The 18288-nt window shown below is 37.0% G+C and overlaps 1 protein-coding gene across 1 annotated transcript; it reads left to right on the plus strand.

Annotated features, from left to right (window-relative positions):
- Positions 1-9086: 9086 nt before the first annotated feature.
- dusp5 (dual specificity phosphatase 5) lies at positions 9087-16597 on the plus strand. The gene is made up of 4 exons (XM_079890392.1): positions 9087-11725; positions 12727-12869; positions 13239-13458; positions 16089-16597. The coding sequence occupies exons 1-4, from the start codon at positions 11362-11364 to the stop codon at positions 16481-16483; spliced, it is 1122 nt and encodes a 373-aa protein (XP_079746518.1). The 5' UTR covers positions 9087-11361; the 3' UTR covers positions 16484-16597.
- Positions 16598-18288: the final 1691 nt, after the last annotated feature.

Raw genomic sequence — 18288 nt, forward strand, 5'->3', positions numbered from 1 at the left:
GCATGGTACTTCCAGAAGAATAATTCAAATTCTGCAAAAACAGTGTGGTCAAACACACCATGGTGTATATTGTAAAAATAAATTCTCTATAAATGAGGGGGGTACTTGTGTATACGACAGGCCTATCAGGTCTCAAACACCCCGCTTCATTGTTCCAGTGGTGCTTTACTCATATAGCTTGTGTGACTCAGGTTTGGTATTTACTTTTTAAGTGGTTGACTCATTGTAATCATACTTGCACAGTTTTAATAAGATGGCGGATTTTAGCACTTCACCAGCTATCCTCCCACTCAACGGGTCTGTCTGCACCGAGACTGTTCATCTGGCATTTTCAGACAGTGCTGTCCTGTGATATTAATTAGCACCAAAACAATACAGTTATATAATCATACACGACTGCACTACAAAACTTGCTATTTTAAGTGGGTCCATTTGACTTACAATTTTCATTTATTAAAGGAAGAGTTCAGTAAAATAAATAAATAAAAAAACTGATTTAAAAACCTTGTTTTACGCCTGATTTTCATTCTCTTGAACACAAATAGAGTTATTTAGCTGAATGGGGACTGTAAAAAATAATCCCACCTATTTCAATTTAAGTTCTCTAAACTACCTCAACTTCAGTTCTCAGCTTAAACTAGCTTCGGTTCAGTCGCTGCCTTTTTCTTAAGTGTAACTTTAAAAAAAAGTTGAAATTGCTTGAATTAGTTTGATGAGTTAATGTAATGTAAACAGTATGAATAAATAAATGGAGGAATACATAAAAACAAACAAACAAATAAATAAATGACTCACCTCAAGCCCAAAAGATTCTCATACAAAATATACATAAAGTTAGTTTTAATTAAAATCATTGATCAAGCTTAATTTGATCTACAGAAATTTCTAGTTATGTTAAATAGACAATAATGCAAACACCTGGCAAAAGGTGTATTATATTGAGAAAAGCAGAAAATTTGCTGTGGAAAATTAATCTTTTATAAAATGTAATGCTACTTGTGTATTAAAAATATTTTAATAATAAAATATATTTATACTGCGTCTGTCTCTATGGACATATGTATCTATCTATGCGTTGGTGTGAGTGTGTGTATACATGTACATATATACAGTATATATATACTGTAAATGTATACTCTCTCTCTCTCTCTCTCTCTCTCTCTATCTCTCTCTCTCTCTCTCTCTCTATATATATATATATATATATATATATATATAATGTGTGTGAATGTTAAATATATAGTATTTTAAAGCAAGAATACACTGTAAGACTCAGTAGAAAAACAGATAATGTCCATGTAGCAGAAAATTACCAGTACCATTTCTGTTAAGCTATACGGACAATTCCTTCAAACCTAAAACGCAACACAATGCAGTGAGTAATTCAAAATTGTGCCTTATTCATACATGCTTTTCTTAAGAGTGTTCAAAAATGAACCCACTCCAGTTATTCAATATTATTCCCTACTGGTTTGAAATCACCACACACACAGCCTGTCACAGCGTAATTAATGTTTTTCTCTGTGACACACATTCGAGAGTTTTTACAGTTTGTCAGAGCCACCAAACTCGTCTTGAAGAATGTTATCGTCACCCAGAAACACATCCAGACACACTCGCACATAAACACACATGTGTGCGCCCACGCGCTTATCACACACACGGTGAGTCATAGCAAGGACATGCAGACGAGCAACCATCATTTTCTCTTCATCTTATCTCGGTAATGGTCGATGTATGTTGTGTTTGGTAAAACTGTATTGCACGTTGTGGGCGAAGAGTGTGTTTGTGTGTATGGAGAGCCCTGTCTGGCCTAATGAAGGCACTGGGTTACGATATTTTTAGATTCTGCCTCAGAGGAGGGGAGAAAACCTCCAGCTTAGAGATGTCACTCGTCTGTTGCCTTTGCCTTTCTCCACAACACCCACTCCAGCCCTCCTTCCTCTGATTCTTCATCCCTCCATCCCTCCCAAGGGATCTCAGATCAAGAATATAGAAAAATGAGTCATTCGCTTCATATCGCTCTCCAGTGAATATAGGGATGTGGGATGCCAACTGCAAATATATGAAGTATACAATCCATATCAGGCTTTCTAAAAATACACCGAAACTTGCATATGTTCCGGGTTCAAAACCAGTTCAAAACACTGTCGTTGGCATCTGTGGCATTTTGTCCCTCGGCATGTCAAAATAAATAAAAATCATGGTTACGGTAATGCGCTTACAATAGAAGGCTATGAAAGACATTCTGAAGGCTTGAAAAGCAGAAATATTCATTCTACAATACAAAAATGTGTGTATAGTTGTCTAAATCATCCAAGTGTTGGAACTACTTTTTCGGGACGGATGGACATTTGGTTATTCATTAGCCTATTAGCAGGCTATTCAGAAGATTTTACTACCAACAGCATTTTAAAGACATCGTCTACATCGTTCTTTTAGTGGTGGAACTACTTTTCTGGACGGATGAATGTTTGTTATTCAGAACATAAGAATGCTATTGGGAAAGCTATTCAGATTAGCTAGCTAATTTACTAACTGGACAATAAAAATAAGCTAAGATTAGCTGACAGCTTTAGCAAAAGTAGCTTAGTGGTGGGACTACTCTTCCGGGCGGATGAACGTTTGGTTATTCAGAACATAACAACGGTATTGAGCAAAGTATTCAGATAAGCTAGCTAAGCTAGTATCTTAGGGTATGTTTACACAACAACGATGTAGAAAAAAATGAAAAATTGTTTTCTTTGTACAGATGACAGCGTTGTCAAAACCATCCCGATAACACGGATCTTATTCATATTCATGCCAGGCCAGTAGATGGCGATGTCACTTTGTAAAGAAACACTACGCGCCTATAAGCTGAACACTTAATACACATGCGCATGATGTCACTGGATTTGTAGTTTACACAGAGACGATAACGATATCATATTCAAAATCTTGCACTAGAAACCCTTTTTCAAAAGTTTGCACCGTTTTCTTGTAAATGATCGGGCAAGCCGTCAAAGTTTTCCGTTTTTAGTTGAAAATGGTGTCATGTACACGGCCCTTTAGATAAGCTGAAAGTTACACTTTAACAAAGTAGCTAGTTCCAGTTCAATCTGCATGTAGTAAAAGTATCATGCTACATGGAAGCAACTTCATAATTTTTTCATATATGATACAGTAAAAATAGAGGCAGGTTGATGAAATGCCTATTTGGTAGACATCATCTCTGAAAGAGGTATAAAAACATTACAATATTGTAATTTGTTGAAAACATGAGGTAAAACACATCGTCAACAATGCTAAAACGCTAATTCTACCGCCTCACTACTGTGAAATAACTAAACTTATCGCTAATACTAATAGCTTTACTATTTTTAGCGATGCTACTGTCCATCGCTACCATGCAAACACAACTTTGCCATTTCTGGTATAATTTTGCACATTGTAGCAGGTTTTCTGACTTTAAATGGTTATTTAAATATAGTTCTCGTAAACATTTGTATCGTCATAGTCTCATGCTAACACATGTAAACTGTATAATTATGTTGGTATATACTGTACTTTCAAAACGTATTTCAAAAGTCATCTGACTGCAGTGTTGTGCCCCATTGACTTTCATTGCCTATACTGTAAACATGACTTGAGAGTGAAACGATGAAATAGTTTCTGTGGTAAATGAAAACACGACACTGATTCTGTCAATACAGCTTAACTTGCATTGAACCCGAAACATTCCTTCAAGAAGCGTCATTCCCTGTGAAAACATTTCATGAAGGATTGTAAATGGTTGTCATAATAAGGGTCTTCCAGGGTGGAGAAAGTAGGAGGGCCGTTCAGCCCTGGCCTGCAGCAATCTCCCGCGGCATGGGGTGAGATCCGAAATCCCTCTGCCTCTCATTTTCCCTGTTTTCCTCTTTCTCTTCCCCCCTCCCGTATGTGTGGGAGTCAGAAAGCCAAATCCACTCAGCCAGAATTAAAGGCAGTGACCTGCAGAGATGGACGAGGAGGAAACAAAAGACTGAATCAGCTTCATCTGTGCCAGAATCATCAAAATCGTATAGCTGTGTGCTTTCTATCGCAACTGTAGGTAGTAAAATAACAGGCTAACGAAGAAATTAAGTATTTATTGTCACCATGAAATCAAAATGGTCAATTATTATTTTTATTTTATGGAATAATGCAGCATTTATTATAAATGAATAATCCGTTCAAATCTGTTTTTTTTTTATCATTATTCATGCGCCCTCACAATCTTTAATCTAAATAACTCCCCTCGCTCTAGCAGCGACATCTCTTCTCTTCTCTGATGATGCGTTTACTGGCGCGTGGGCGGGGCTACCTGTCACTCACATGAGATCGACCAATAGCAGACCACAACCATGCAATCAATTCCCAATGGACAAAATCAAGTCCCGTCCTACATTTGTTCTTGTTCGAGAAGCAGTTTCACTCAGATATATGTCAAAATAGGGAAGAAAAGATTGCAACTTCCGCTTTGTGCCGACTTTAATCGGATTGCTGATTAAATAAGTCAATTCAACAGTGAATGATCAATAATTCTGTTTTAAGTGACATTGGCAATACTGGCTTTCTAGACAAGTGAACATAAACGTGACAATCCAAGTGTCTGAGGTCAGTATGTCTGTAATGAGAACAGCTGTCATCACATTGAAACTGGACAATAAGTTCATACCAGGTAGAACAATAGGGTGTTTTTCACATCTAGAGTTTGCTCATGCAGGGAAACCCCTGGAACCCTCGAAACTTTCCAGCTGAATGTCTTTGTCATCTGCGTCTAGATGATTGTCTCAGATGCTCATACATTTATAATAAGGTATGAGAATGTGCATCCGTAAACAAAAGAATGGACTTAAATAGAAGGTTGAAGTGAGGGAATACAGAAACAACAGTGAGGATCTATTCTAAGGTCTCGTTTTAAGTCTTGAAATACTTTTTGGTATTGATTGAAATATAATGCTATAAAGTCAGCACCTCTGTGCTCCAAACACAACTGAATCCAGTAGAGTTTGTTGTTAGCATGCAACAACGTTGCAAAGTCACAGTTTCCGGGTCGAACAGATCCCAAAAGCAAAATGGCTGTTGAGATTAAAAGTATTATTAAAGTGATTCAATTCTAGGCCATACGATAACTTTGTTTGATGATCAGACCTTGCCTCAAATTCTTCCCCTCCACTCTTGCTCTCAACAGTTGTTTAGGCATAAATAGTAATAAAAAAATGTTTTGCCTTAAATTGAGTGCAAAGTTGTACTTTAAAATGGTCTTAATTCAAATAAAGCTCAAATGAAGTCATACAGGTTTGGAACAACATGAAGGTAAATTACATGATTTTCATTTAGGTTATGTGAACTATTATTTTAATTGCGACATAACAAGACACAGTTCTCCACTGTTGACACCGACTTGACCCACTGTGCCATACACTCACAAAAACGTGATCTGATTATATGTAATTCTTAAGCTCTGCTGGCTGACTCATGTTTCATTCTTAAACCGTTACTTATGGTCATCTGCTTGTGCATGTAATAATAAACAACTGAAGCTCTTATTCTGACTTATATGATCCAGCTCTTGGCCTTAATGAAGAAATATTAGTGAGAGCCTGTGAAGAATCTTGTGACTGCATCTTCTGAGGTGGAGGTTGAGTTTGTGCCACTTACTCATCGTGACGTCGATCCATTTACAGCGGCCAGTCATTTTCCACCCTCCCTCACTCAGACACAGAGATATCCTGACCGAGAGAAAGACTTTAGCTCCGATTTCAGTCAATTTCAATAGAGTTTGATGTTAGCATGTTGCTAAGCTAACATCACAACACTAATAAGCACAAAAATATATATCTCACACAAATATTGAATCGATTTGGTCCAAAATAGTACATTTGGATATTTTATAAATACCTTCCTGTTAATTAATCAAATATAAGCAGATTTACACTCAACATCTCTTTGGACTTGTCCGCCATCTTGAACACATTTTCCATTCACTGTGAATGATGTACATGGTGCTTCAAAATGAAGCCAAAACACGGTATCTTAGAATGTTGTTGTAAAATCCTTATTCCCTAAAAATGCTGTCTACACTGATAAAAAGATGTTAGGTTACTAACATTCGAACGCAACGGTTTGATTATTATTAACATTAATGGTTAGCGGTTTACAACCTTGCCAGAATGTTAGCCTAAAGTTATGAGAATGTTCCCTGTTAGCTAACTAGCTAGGTCTTAAAACAGAGCTATGGGTATGTCTAAATAATAATAATAATAAAGTAATTCTGAAACTGTCCACCTAAATCCATGTGAGAAGACAGCTTTCAAAGTCTGGCTGTACACTGAATATTTCCCTCACATGTGACAGAAAATAGACACATGCTGAGGCGCAGACCGCGATGTGGCTTCTCGTTCAATCAGACAGCGCCTGCGAGCACCTGGAGTCTGTGCTATTTTTACTGCTCCTGACTTAGAGCCGCTTTGTTCCTCTGAATAGAGAAGGCGAGGTACATTTATATGTATATATATATATATATATCTTTCCATGCCCTGTAGCACTGTAACATTAGAATGATCAGTAATACAGTCAGAGAGGTGTGTTGTGTGACTCAGGCCTGTGTGTGTGTGTGTGTGTGCTTTAGGAATGAGCCCTACTTTAAGAAACACAAATGAACATGATTGTTTGGCAGTGAGCATTGTCACATAAATTCAAAGGTTTTGGTTTGACCTGACGCAAATTTCAAACATATGAGACATTAAAATGCAGTTTTAGTCGAAAAACAGTATAACGTGGTGTTCCTGGAACGCTAGTTCAAGCCCCTGGAGCGTTTCCATGTTCAGAAAGTCTTTTAACGCCTCTGCTTTTTCATCTCCGACTATTCTTGAGTGTCTGTTATTGATCAGCTAAGATGCATGGTTTACTGCGTGTGTCATAATGTGACCCACTGTATTACCGGCACACAGCTGTGAGTCTAGGAATATTTACCACTGTCATCATCATCATCATCGTCATCATCATCATCATCATCATCAGTGTGGGGGCGAGGCTTATACCAGGTGCCCTTTATATTAGATTAGTGTGAAGCCTCTTAATGGCAAAGAGCCATGACGGAAGAGTGTGTGTGCGCTGCATGGTACATCATTGACGGTATATATTAAGAAATGCATCGGTCAGCGAGGAATTTCTGTCAGGACTCCAGGAAGCACCTGCATCTGTGTCTAGAGCACAAAACTCATGTGGGTCCCATTGTGATTTTTTTTTTTTATCCTACAACGTGCATACATCAGGAAGGCATTCTATACACGCACACACTCATGCTGTGGATAGAATAGGGAAGAAAGGGAATGACTCACACAGGGAGAAGATAATCAATGTACAGGAATGTTGTGTCAGGGCCTTCTAAAATGAGACAGACCCTTACATGGTACAATAACTTACCATGGTATTTTGAATTACAATTTGAATCGTAATTGTGACATAGAAATTCATCTATTCCACTTTTTATCTCATAATTTTGACCTTTTGTCTCATAATTATGACTCAGTATGTCATAATCTCTACTTTATCTCATTATTATGACTTAGTATATCAGTTTCAACTTTATCTCATAATTTTGACTTTCTGTCATACTTTCAGTTTTTTTAAATCTCATGATATAACTTGGTATTTCATAGTTGACTTGTGTCGTAATTTTGAGTATCTCACAGTTCTGACTTAGCATGTCGGTTTCAACTTTATCTCATAATTTCGACTTTCTGTCATAATTTCAGTTTTTTAAATCTTATAATATAACTTAGTATTTCATAATTGACTTAGTTATGATGACATAATTTTGACTTTATCTCACAAAAATGAGTATGTCAATTTCAACTTTATTTCATAATTCTGACATTTCAAAATTCAAAATTATGTAATTCATAATGTTATTTTTTTATCTCATATATCTTAAAATGTCATAATTATGACTTAGTATGTCTCATAAGAATGAATTTATCCGATAATTATGACTTAGTATGTCGTAATTTTGACTTTATCTCACAATTATGACTTTATGTCATAATTTAGACTATCTCATAATTATGACATTTTGTCATAATGACAAAATAATGACTTAGTATGTCATAATTTCAACTTTAATCTCAAATTTAATCTCATATAACTTAGAATTTCATAATTATGCCTTAGTATATTGTAATGTTGACTTTTTTATCTCACAAAAATGACTTAGTATGTCAATTTCAACTTTATCTCGTAATATGGACTTTTTATCTCATAGTCAAGTCGCCTTTATTTATATAGCGCTTTTTACAATACAGATTGTTTCAAAGCAAGATCTAGAAGAAAATGGCGTCATAGTCTAGCTTAAGTAAATTCGGTGATTGTTCTGGAGAAAATAGTGATGTCCTCGTCCAGCTCAGTTCATTTCTCATATAATGGTATCAATGCAGGCAGATCAGTAATATTGTTGAATATTAAACGTCCCCAACTAGCAAGCCAAAAGCCAAAAGGCGACAGTGGCAAGGAACCAAAACTCCATCAGGTGACAGAATGGAGAAAAAAACTTTGGGAGAAACCAGGTTCTCCTCTGGCCAACGAGCGAACAGTGTGTGATTATGATTCAGGCAGCGTTACAGGTCAGAAGTCAGATTGGATCAGAACATTCAGAATATTATCCAGTTCCATCTGGTTGAAGATCAGATTCATCACACCGGTATGGAGACGAGTTGAGGATCAGTGCTGAAGGCAGTCGGCCATATATAGGCCTATATATATAACTAAAATAATAAAACACAGACAATCCTGTTACAGTGAATTCAGACTCTATTGATCCTCCTCATTTAACACACACTCACTCATGTACACGCACAGTTACATGCAATTACTCGTGATTTTCGCCTCCCAGCCTTTATTGCCATTCATTTTCGAGTGTGAGGGAGAGCGGGCTGTGTGTTACCCCAACACACTGTGATGTCATCAGCCGAGAGATTACACAGGGCCATATGGGTGACGGCCTGCCACAGTAATCCTCCAACTGCCTGCTCTTCCTGTCACACACACACACACACACACTCTCTCTCTCCTCGCTGTGGGATGCATTCTGGGAAATGTTGGGCCCTCGTATCGTGAAAACCATTACTCATAAGGTAATAAAACAATATTTTGCTTATGTTGCGTAATCTGATGCAGTGTACATGTACACAGTGAGTGAAAACAAAGGCCTGTTGTATATTTCTTTGGCTGGTGATGTATAATCGCATTAGTGTGGGATTATGAAGAACGAATATAGGCCAGGTGGATAGAGTGAAGCGGAAGTTTATTACATGTAATTTGCCATTCACCTGCGCTGCCAAGGAAATGTTTTTCACTGTATTGATGTCTGTTTTGATACTTAATTTAGTGTATATGGGTCAATGACTTGACGGGTCATTTTTTTTGTCCAAAGGCCTTAATAATAATAAAAAAACAAATATATCACATCCAAAGTATGTAAGGTAGTACAACTTGATCTCTTTTACTGAATCCAAAAGGTTTTAATTATATTTTACTACATGGTATTTTAAAGATTTTGAAGTGTCAAAAGGTCATTCGGTAAAACCGATATAGTAAATATTTAAATGGAATAATATTGTTTTTAATAACTAAAGGAACTACAATAATACAAATATAAAGCAGATAAGGCTATTTTTTACATTTCCCCTTTTCTCCTTTCCCTGTGCAATGTTTTACTTGAATATGTTGGAGTGTTTAGAGTAGTCCAATAAATTATTACATTTATGAGATCAGTGATAATTTGTTTTAATATTTCTTCTGTGGTACACACTATATACTATCTCAACATCAATGTCAAATCAGTTTTTAACTTTCAAATCAGTGGTTAAACCGAATGACCATCTTTTAAAAAATTGTTCCATCTTGTAAAAAATGACAAAAAACAGTGTTAATTGATTGTACAAACCACAAAATCTTCAACTAAAAAAACGAAGTAAACTAAAAAATGGTTTCAAATATAGTTATATCTCCATTCTATTTTTTTTACACTTTTAAAAACCTTATTCGTCAATGACCCATATACACAAACTGGTAGAGATCAAATACAAATGCAACCAATAAAGGCCCGAAAAGGACGATAAGGCTATAATTAAAGACAAGTTTTAATAAGCATTATGGGAATAGGAAAGTCCACCCCACAACTGTAACGATAACGACAAAGAATAATAATTGGATGTTGGAACGATTTTTTTTTCAATCAGAAATGATATTGTGCGCTGGTTTGGACGCTAATAGTTATTGTTAAAGGCAATTCACACCACGACGATAACTATAACCATAAAGTTTTATTAATCTTCTAATTCTTTGATAATACTGGATGTCCACACCACAGCTATATCAATAAAGACACAGAAGAACGATATCGGCGGAATCACTTCCAGAACGATTTATTCCCAGCTAATGAACGATAATCAGCCAATCAGAATCCATCCTGTTTCAAAGAGCTCGAGCGGCAGATGGAACAAACAGAACGTTATCATTACACTGTCAACTGATCAGTTGACTTAACTTAAGTAAATAAACTAAAATTAAGTTGTGGAGTTGTCAAGTTCACATAACTTATTTTTTTTCAATTATACATTAAGTTTTATTACTTAGGCTAATAATTTTAAGGCAACGGGTTTCCTCACATTTTTTAAGTTAATTCAACTGATCACTTTTTACAGTGTGGACGCTATACATATTGCTAAAGTTAGTCACTGTAAAAAAAAGTTGCTGCCTTAAATTTTTAAGTACAATCATCTTGGATGTTTAAGTAATTTCAACTTAAATTGCAAATACATTGGCTTTAACTTATTTAAAAAGTTAAAATTTGTTCAACTTATTTTGATGAGTTAAAGCAATGTAAAAACATATGTTGTCATAATTTATAGATCATATAGGCTCCTTTTTTAAGGTGTAGGCTAGTTAGTTAGTGTGAAGGGGCCATAAGCCAACACAGCTGACCGCTTTTAAATATTTTCAAGGATATTTAAAGGAAAATGGATTGGAATTACAAGAAAATGACACAGTGTGTGGAGAAGTGCCGTGATGAACTGATGATAAATGTTCAGGATTCGCTTCTATCACACTTTCGACTAAAAGGGCGGGTTTAGTCAACAGAACGTAGGCGCGCTCCCGTGTCGGTGTGTCCATATATGGTTCGTGACGTCAAGCGCCGGAGGTTCCATTCATATAAAACCGATCCGACGGAATCCCCTTGGAGGAAATGTAGACTCAGGCACAGTAAGCAGGGCTTAGTAGGCAACCTACACCCCTGTAACATCCACATCCCAAATAAAAGCGGTCCTCCACATTTCACATTATCGCTTCAACATGAAGGTCTCCAGCATAGACTGCCGACGCCTGAGGAAGATAATACGGAAGGAGAGTGGAAGTTGTCTTATTGTGGACTGTAGACCGTACTTCTCCTTCTCCAGCTCGAGCATCAGAGGATCCGTCAATGTCAACTTGAATTCGGTGGTGGTCCGGAGGTCCCGCGGCGGTCCGGTACCGCTACAGTTCGTCATCCCGGACGAGGAAGCTTTGTTTCGGCTCCGGGAGGGCAGCATCTCCGCGGTCGTGGCTCTGGATGACCGCACACCTCATTTACAAAAACTGAAGAAAGAAAGTATCGCTCAGATTGTCATTAATTCGTTGTCGCACTTGGCGAGTACCGCGAGCATCTGCTTCCTTAAAGGTGAGTGAAGAATGTTCGATGGTTCGACTGTTTTGTTTAAAGTTTTCTAAAGAGGACGTGTGTTAAAATATTTTAAACTTTCATTTAATTGTTATGCATACATTTAGACTGACGATGTCAGGGCAAAGCAAAACCAATCATAAAAAAAAAAAAAACTCAATACATTTTTATAATTCTTAAATATGCTCTGAATTGTACGGACATAATTACATTTTAATACCGAAACTAATAGGCTATGTACTTTTTGTATATATATATATATATATATATATATATATATATATATATATATACATATACACACACACACACACACACACACACACACACACACACATATATACACGTGTATATATAGCCTATAGGTAGCCTATACATATAATGTCATTTCTGATTCAAATGAAAGGTTTTAGATCAAATAAATCAATTTAGAAAACTGACATTCTAAAAGTAAATAAAGAATTACATATATATTTATATAGTAAAATTACAATAAATAATGATGAAAGTGAATGTGAAATTTAAATGATACATTTTTGTTATATAGGCTATATTATCATACAACACTTATCATTTTACATTAAAGTTCAACATTCACTGTGATGCTGTTGAATTAATAGGTAGTTTGATATAGCAGATCAAGCTTTTGTCTGGTTTTCAAGAGTTAAATTCTCGTTGTGCGTGAAAGGACGGATGAGTCAGAGAGGGAAGTATGAGAACCAATACATTAATATTTATAGCTATACCATACCATATTATTACTCCGTCCAGTGATTCAAACGTACTCGGATTTTCTAATTGGCTTATTAAACAATGTGCACAAACTAGGAGATTTTGAAGAATGAAAAGAGCTCATGAACACGCTTCCCTTTGTTGGTGGGATTTGCTTTTTGCCTCTCACACTCTGATCAGCTTTGATCTGCTACACGAGGAGCTCTTGATAAGGTGAACGACTCAACAATCCTTGAACGCTCATAATAACTGCGCATTTCTCATTGCAGGAGGCTACGAGAACTTCCATTCCCATTACCCCGAGCTTTGCACTGAAACCAAGTCTGTGGACCTGAGTGAAGACAAAAGCGAGAGAGGCGTCAGCAGTCACTGTGACAAATTGGCTTCTCACCACAAACCAGACTATGATCAGGTAAGAGAGAAGAAAGCAAACTGTTGTTTCCTCATTTTAACCCACTTCCACCGAAACCACTTCCCCTGAACTGTGGGAATTTCTGCAACAACTCCCCCTCAAATCTGAGTCGGAATACAAAGAACAGGCCATGCTGTCAATGATAATGCTTTATATAATATATAACACATATAAATGTGAGGTTATTATGGCTGTTGACAACCATCCGTCTATACCCAAGAGTCAAAGTTTCAAAGACACCCAGCGGACATCTGAGGTCCTTTTATGTCTGACCTTTGCTCATGCAATTCAAACAGTGCCTGTGCACCACCTGTTGGTCTTCCCTGAGAGTCTGAGTTCTGATATCTGTGTTTTATTGTCATTGTTCAGGGCCGGCCGGTGGAGATCTTGCCTTTCCTGTACCTGGGCAGTGCATATCACGCCTGTAGACAGGACTATCTCAGTGACCTCCGCATTACAGCGCTGCTGAACGTCTCACGCAGGGACTCTCGGCCCGCCAAAGGACAGTTCGACTACAAATGGATCCCGGTGGAGGACAGTCACACGGCAGACATCAGCTCACACTTCCAGGAAGCCATAGATTTTATTGGTAAATATTGTATATGTACTATTTTATATATATATATATATATATATATAGAGAGAGAGAGAGAGAGAGAGAGAGAGAGAGAGAGAGAGTCAACATCTTTAATGTTATGTAAACGTCACACGTAAAACCGTTCCCAGAACTCAGCACTGACCTTTAGATAGGACAGCTTATTTCAGGTCGTTTAAAAATAAGACTTCCTCTGCCTCACTAACACATAATTTCCATTATCTGACCTGAGTCCCTTTACTCACACCTACAAATTCCATGATAAACTTGTGTTCTGGGAAATGCAATTAAGAGCAACTCATGCAGAAACAAATAAGATGAAACATGTACAGTGATAAATGGACGCGTCACTCTGAGTCACGAGTTAGACTAATCCAAGATCTTTCGTATCATAGGCGTGGCCAGTGTGTCAGTGGATGAGTCGATGATTATTTGTTATAGGTGTGTGTGTGTGTGTTCTATATAAATGGACTGAAATGTGTTTTGAAGGTTGTGCACTGCTTTATTATCAAGTAAATGTGTTTACACAATGATTTGACAGCGTTTAAAGTCTGAAATGGAAGTTGCTATAGTCTTTCCTTCCCTTTGTGATGTATAAACGAGTAGAAAACATGTTCTCGAACAAGAAAAAATGTAGGACGGGACTTGATTTTGTCTGTTGGGAATTGGTTGGATGGTTGTGGTCTGCTATTGGTTGATCTCATGTGAGTGACAGGTAGCCCCGCCCTCACGCCAGTAAACGCATCATCAGTGAAGAAAAGAGATGTCGCTGAAAGTGGGAGGAGAAGATATTTTGATTGAAGATTATGAGGGCGCATGAATTAAAAAAATAATGATGCACGGATAAAACATTTACAATAAAAACTGCAATATTCCAATAAATACACAAGAATTGCCAATTTTGATTTCATGGGGACTTTAAGGCGATGTATGGGTGATTCTCAACCTGTCAAAAACATGTCCAGGTTCACCATGTATAATATATTAAATGAGATGCTTAAATTGTACTTAAAACAGTAAAAAAATAATATCATTATATAATATGCATAATTGTAATGATTCCTATACCGTCTTTCATTGATGCTGATTTGAATTTAAAAAATCATTGTATTACAGTTTTTTTTTACTGCATTGTAATAATTATAAAAATCAACTGTAGGAAGGCATTACAGTAATGAGGGAAATATTCGACACAATACAAAATATCTTAGTGGTCTTAAAATAAGCCTAATTTTCTTGTTGTAAAATATAAATATACACTGTAAATATAAATATACATTTTTTGTTCATTTTGATTTTGGGGTGAAATATACTCTACACGTTGGTTTTGTGAGACTAAAGCTCCCTGTGTGACCTGTATTCATATTGCAGTCATCCTGTCAGTCAGTGTCATATAGCAACATTTATTTTACATTTACCTGAATATAGACAATAATACGTAATCATTTGGTCTCTCGCAGGAAAGCGATAGCAGTGAAATGAAAGAATAATCCATGGAAAGTGTCGGCTAATGAGTGTGTGGTAATATTTAGGCGCATTAGCGAGTGTGATAGTCATTATGACGCCCACAGCTCGGCCCCGCTCCGCTCCAGATGGGCTTCAGGCGTGATTCACACCAGCAGGTTTTGCTTTAAAGAGACCAGCAGCGAGGGATCTCGCATGAACACGCGCAACACTTCCCCGTGTGTGTGTGTGTGTGTGTCGTTGAGAGAAATAAGTCTGATATCAGTATTGAATTACAAAGAAATACGCAATCTATGCTTTAATAGTGTGAGTGTGTGAATATATGGATTTATGAGTCAGAACCTTCGAGGTGGAAATGAAACTGATATGACATTATGATAAAAAAGGGTCAGGGAGGAAATGAGTTAGCGGAGCGATAATAGACTGTATATATCAGAAAATAACTGTGAAAAGATAACCAGATGATTATTTTACTCCATCGTGCTAACAAATATGCTCAGATATACTCAAAATAGGTGGTTTTCCCCCAAAAGTCTGAACATTTTTGTCTTTGGCGTATTCAAAACACTGTCTGCATCCGAAATCGTATTTTCTCTTGAGTAAGTACTTATTTTAACCGCTAAACCGCTACGTAAAAGTATGTTTTATATATAGTATGAATGTAATCTGGACGTACTACATTCGCTTTGTTGTCATTCTCACGTCCCTTTACTGCCATTCTTAAATCCTCTCCCGAGGCCTCATGGGATAGTAAAGTGTCCATCGAATGCACGCTTCAGAATCTCACAGGAAAGAGTAGGTCATCCGGGTATTTTTTGCCTACTCTTTTATGAGTACTGTGATACTTCTTTGGTCACATGTTGTTTTTCGCCTACTATATAGTAGGGAAGTATGCGATTCCGGATGCAGCCAATGAGTTGTTTGTTTGAGTGTTCTAACCAGCCCAGCATAGCAACACTGGCTCAACCAATGGCATATGTTTAGGGGCGTGGCTTAGTTGCTTGAGTGGCAGATGAGGGGCTTGATTTGGGAAACTTGTTTGAAAACAGTAACTGCTATTCTGCAATTAGCTCTTCTGACTTAAAAAAATTAAGTCTGACTTGAAGCTTGACTTAAAAACGTAGCTTTCATAATGAATTCATGTTCTTTTCTCTCCACAGAACGTGTGAAAGAAAAGGGAGGTAAAGTGCTGGTCCACTGCGAGGCTGGAATCTCTCGTTCTCCCACCATCTGCATGGCGTACATCATGAAAACCCAACGGTTGCAGCTGGAGCAGGCTTTTGAGGTCATCCGAAAGCGGCGTGCCATAATCTCGCCCAATTTTAGCTTCATGGGTCAACTACTGCAGTTCGAGTCGGAGGTGGTTTCTTCCACGCCTCCGACCATCACTCCTGCCGCTCAGGAGACGCCCACGTTCTTTAGTGGTGACTTCACACTCGAAACTGAGAGCTTCAAGTCCTCGGTTTTCACCTTCCCTACCTCCTTCCTGACACCAATGCCCATCCAACCATCGGTTCACCAGTTCAAACTGAGTCCAATAACTGCGCTGCCTTAAAATGGCTGCCGACTCACTGCAGTCTCAGTGTACTTGAAAAATAAAAGGATGAACAGAACAAAGCAATGGACTATCACAGGGAATAAAAATGTTTTCATATTTAAAAAAAAAAAATCATGGAAGACAGTGGTAGCTTTTTGATTTTTTTGCCTTAGAGAAAACCACTGCACAATGATTACACTGCAATACCTGCCTTAGCTTGATGATGTTCTGTCTATCAACAGCACCAATGGGCAAATTAAATTATTGTTTTTTTTAAACAGTTTCTTTTTTATGAATTGTGGATCTGTTAATAAACGTTTTTACAGTGTACATTTTGTTCATGGTGTTGGCTTATTACCAGCAGGTATGATTTACACTCCTCTACACACGTTTTAAACACATCCTGCAGATATTTCCCCAAAACCAGTGCCAGGTGTAAAAGACATACTATTAAATGTATTAAAAATGTACTTGAGTATGTTTTTAGTACAATAAAAATATACTATAATACATTTTTAATAAATGTAACAGTACTTCTTTTTCACCTGGGGAAAGTCAACAGTAATTCACAGAAACATGCTTTTGTCATGAAAGGAACAATATACCTATTATACTGACAGATAGGGCTAAAATACCCTCAAGAAAAAATATGAGCTTTAAAGGGTTAGTTCACCCAAAAATGAAAATTATCCCATAATTTACTCGCCCTCAAGCCATCCTAGGTGTACAATATGACTTTATTATTTCAGCCAAACACAATCGAAATTATATTAAGTAATATCCTGGCTCTTCCAAGCTTTGTAATGGAGTTTTTGAAGCTCAAAAAAATGCATCCATCCATCATAAAAGTAATCCATATGACTCCAGGCAGTTAATAAAGGCCTTCTGAAGCGAAGCGATGCGTTTTTGTAAGAAAAATATCAATTTTCATAGATTTATAAACTATAATCACTGGCTTCCGGTAACGGCCGTACAGGAGTCGAGTTCCTCTGACCCGAAGAGTGACCTTTGACCCGATGCATGACATATATGTAGGAGTAGTGTAAGCTTTGGTGAGAGTAGAGAGAGTGAACTATCCCTTTAAGGAGCCATAGTAAAAAAAAAAAAAAAGACACAACAGTGACCTCTGCTGTGATAAACACTGTATCAGTATAGATACTGTATATAGCCTACTAAAATATACATTTTAGTGGAACATAAGCCCCTTTTCACACCACACAAAAAAATAAGGCAAATTTAGGCCTATTTCAGTCCACATTTAAGATGCACGTCGTCAAAAGTAGTTTTGGCGCCTTAAAAACATTTTCCTCAACAAAAATCATTTGCATTAAAGGCTCTTGTGATGCATTATTAAAATGTAGCGCAAATAACTGGAAAAAAAGAAGAAAAAAAGAGACTTTTGGCTTCATAAAAGTTCTGCACGCAGGAACACAAACCAAATCTGACTGAATCCAGATCCAGATCAGACGAGAAGTAGTTTGGATTCTGTTCTTCTGTGTAGACTGACTGGATATTAATGTAAATATAATGTAAATAATGTGGATAATAATATAATAATAATAATGTGGATAAGATCATTCTAAAATAATGATCACCACTTCATTATCCGACTATTTTGAGAGAAATACTCAGTGTAGTAAACCAGAATTAATTGTGTGCTGCAGTTCAGTTATGCAGGAAAGTTTTGAGTGAAAGAAAGATTTTGAATTATTTCAAATTCATGTGACAGCTACTTAGCTAACTCATAAATATATAACAGCTTCTAAGTCAGAATTATGACATTAAAAGTGTCATAATATGAGATAAAAGTCGAAATTATGACG

The sequence above is a fragment of the Squalius cephalus genome (assembly GCF_949319135.1).
Source record: "Squalius cephalus genome assembly, chromosome: 13".
NCBI classification, from domain to species: Eukaryota; Metazoa; Chordata; class Actinopteri; order Cypriniformes; family Leuciscidae; genus Squalius; species Squalius cephalus.

Bases quoted from the DNA above. Each gene is read 5' to 3' on its own strand.
- dusp5 (XM_079890392.1), top strand. From the start codon at position 11,362: ATGAAGGTCTCCAGCATAGACTGCCGACGCCTGAGGAAGATAATACGG. The intron at 11,726-12,726 runs GTGAGTGAAGAA...TTCTCATTGCAG, and splicing joins GAGCATCTGCTTCCTTAAAG to GAGGCTACGAGAACTTCCAT. The intron at 12,870-13,238 runs GTAAGAGAGAAG...GTCATTGTTCAG, and splicing joins ACAAACCAGACTATGATCAG to GGCCGGCCGGTGGAGATCTT.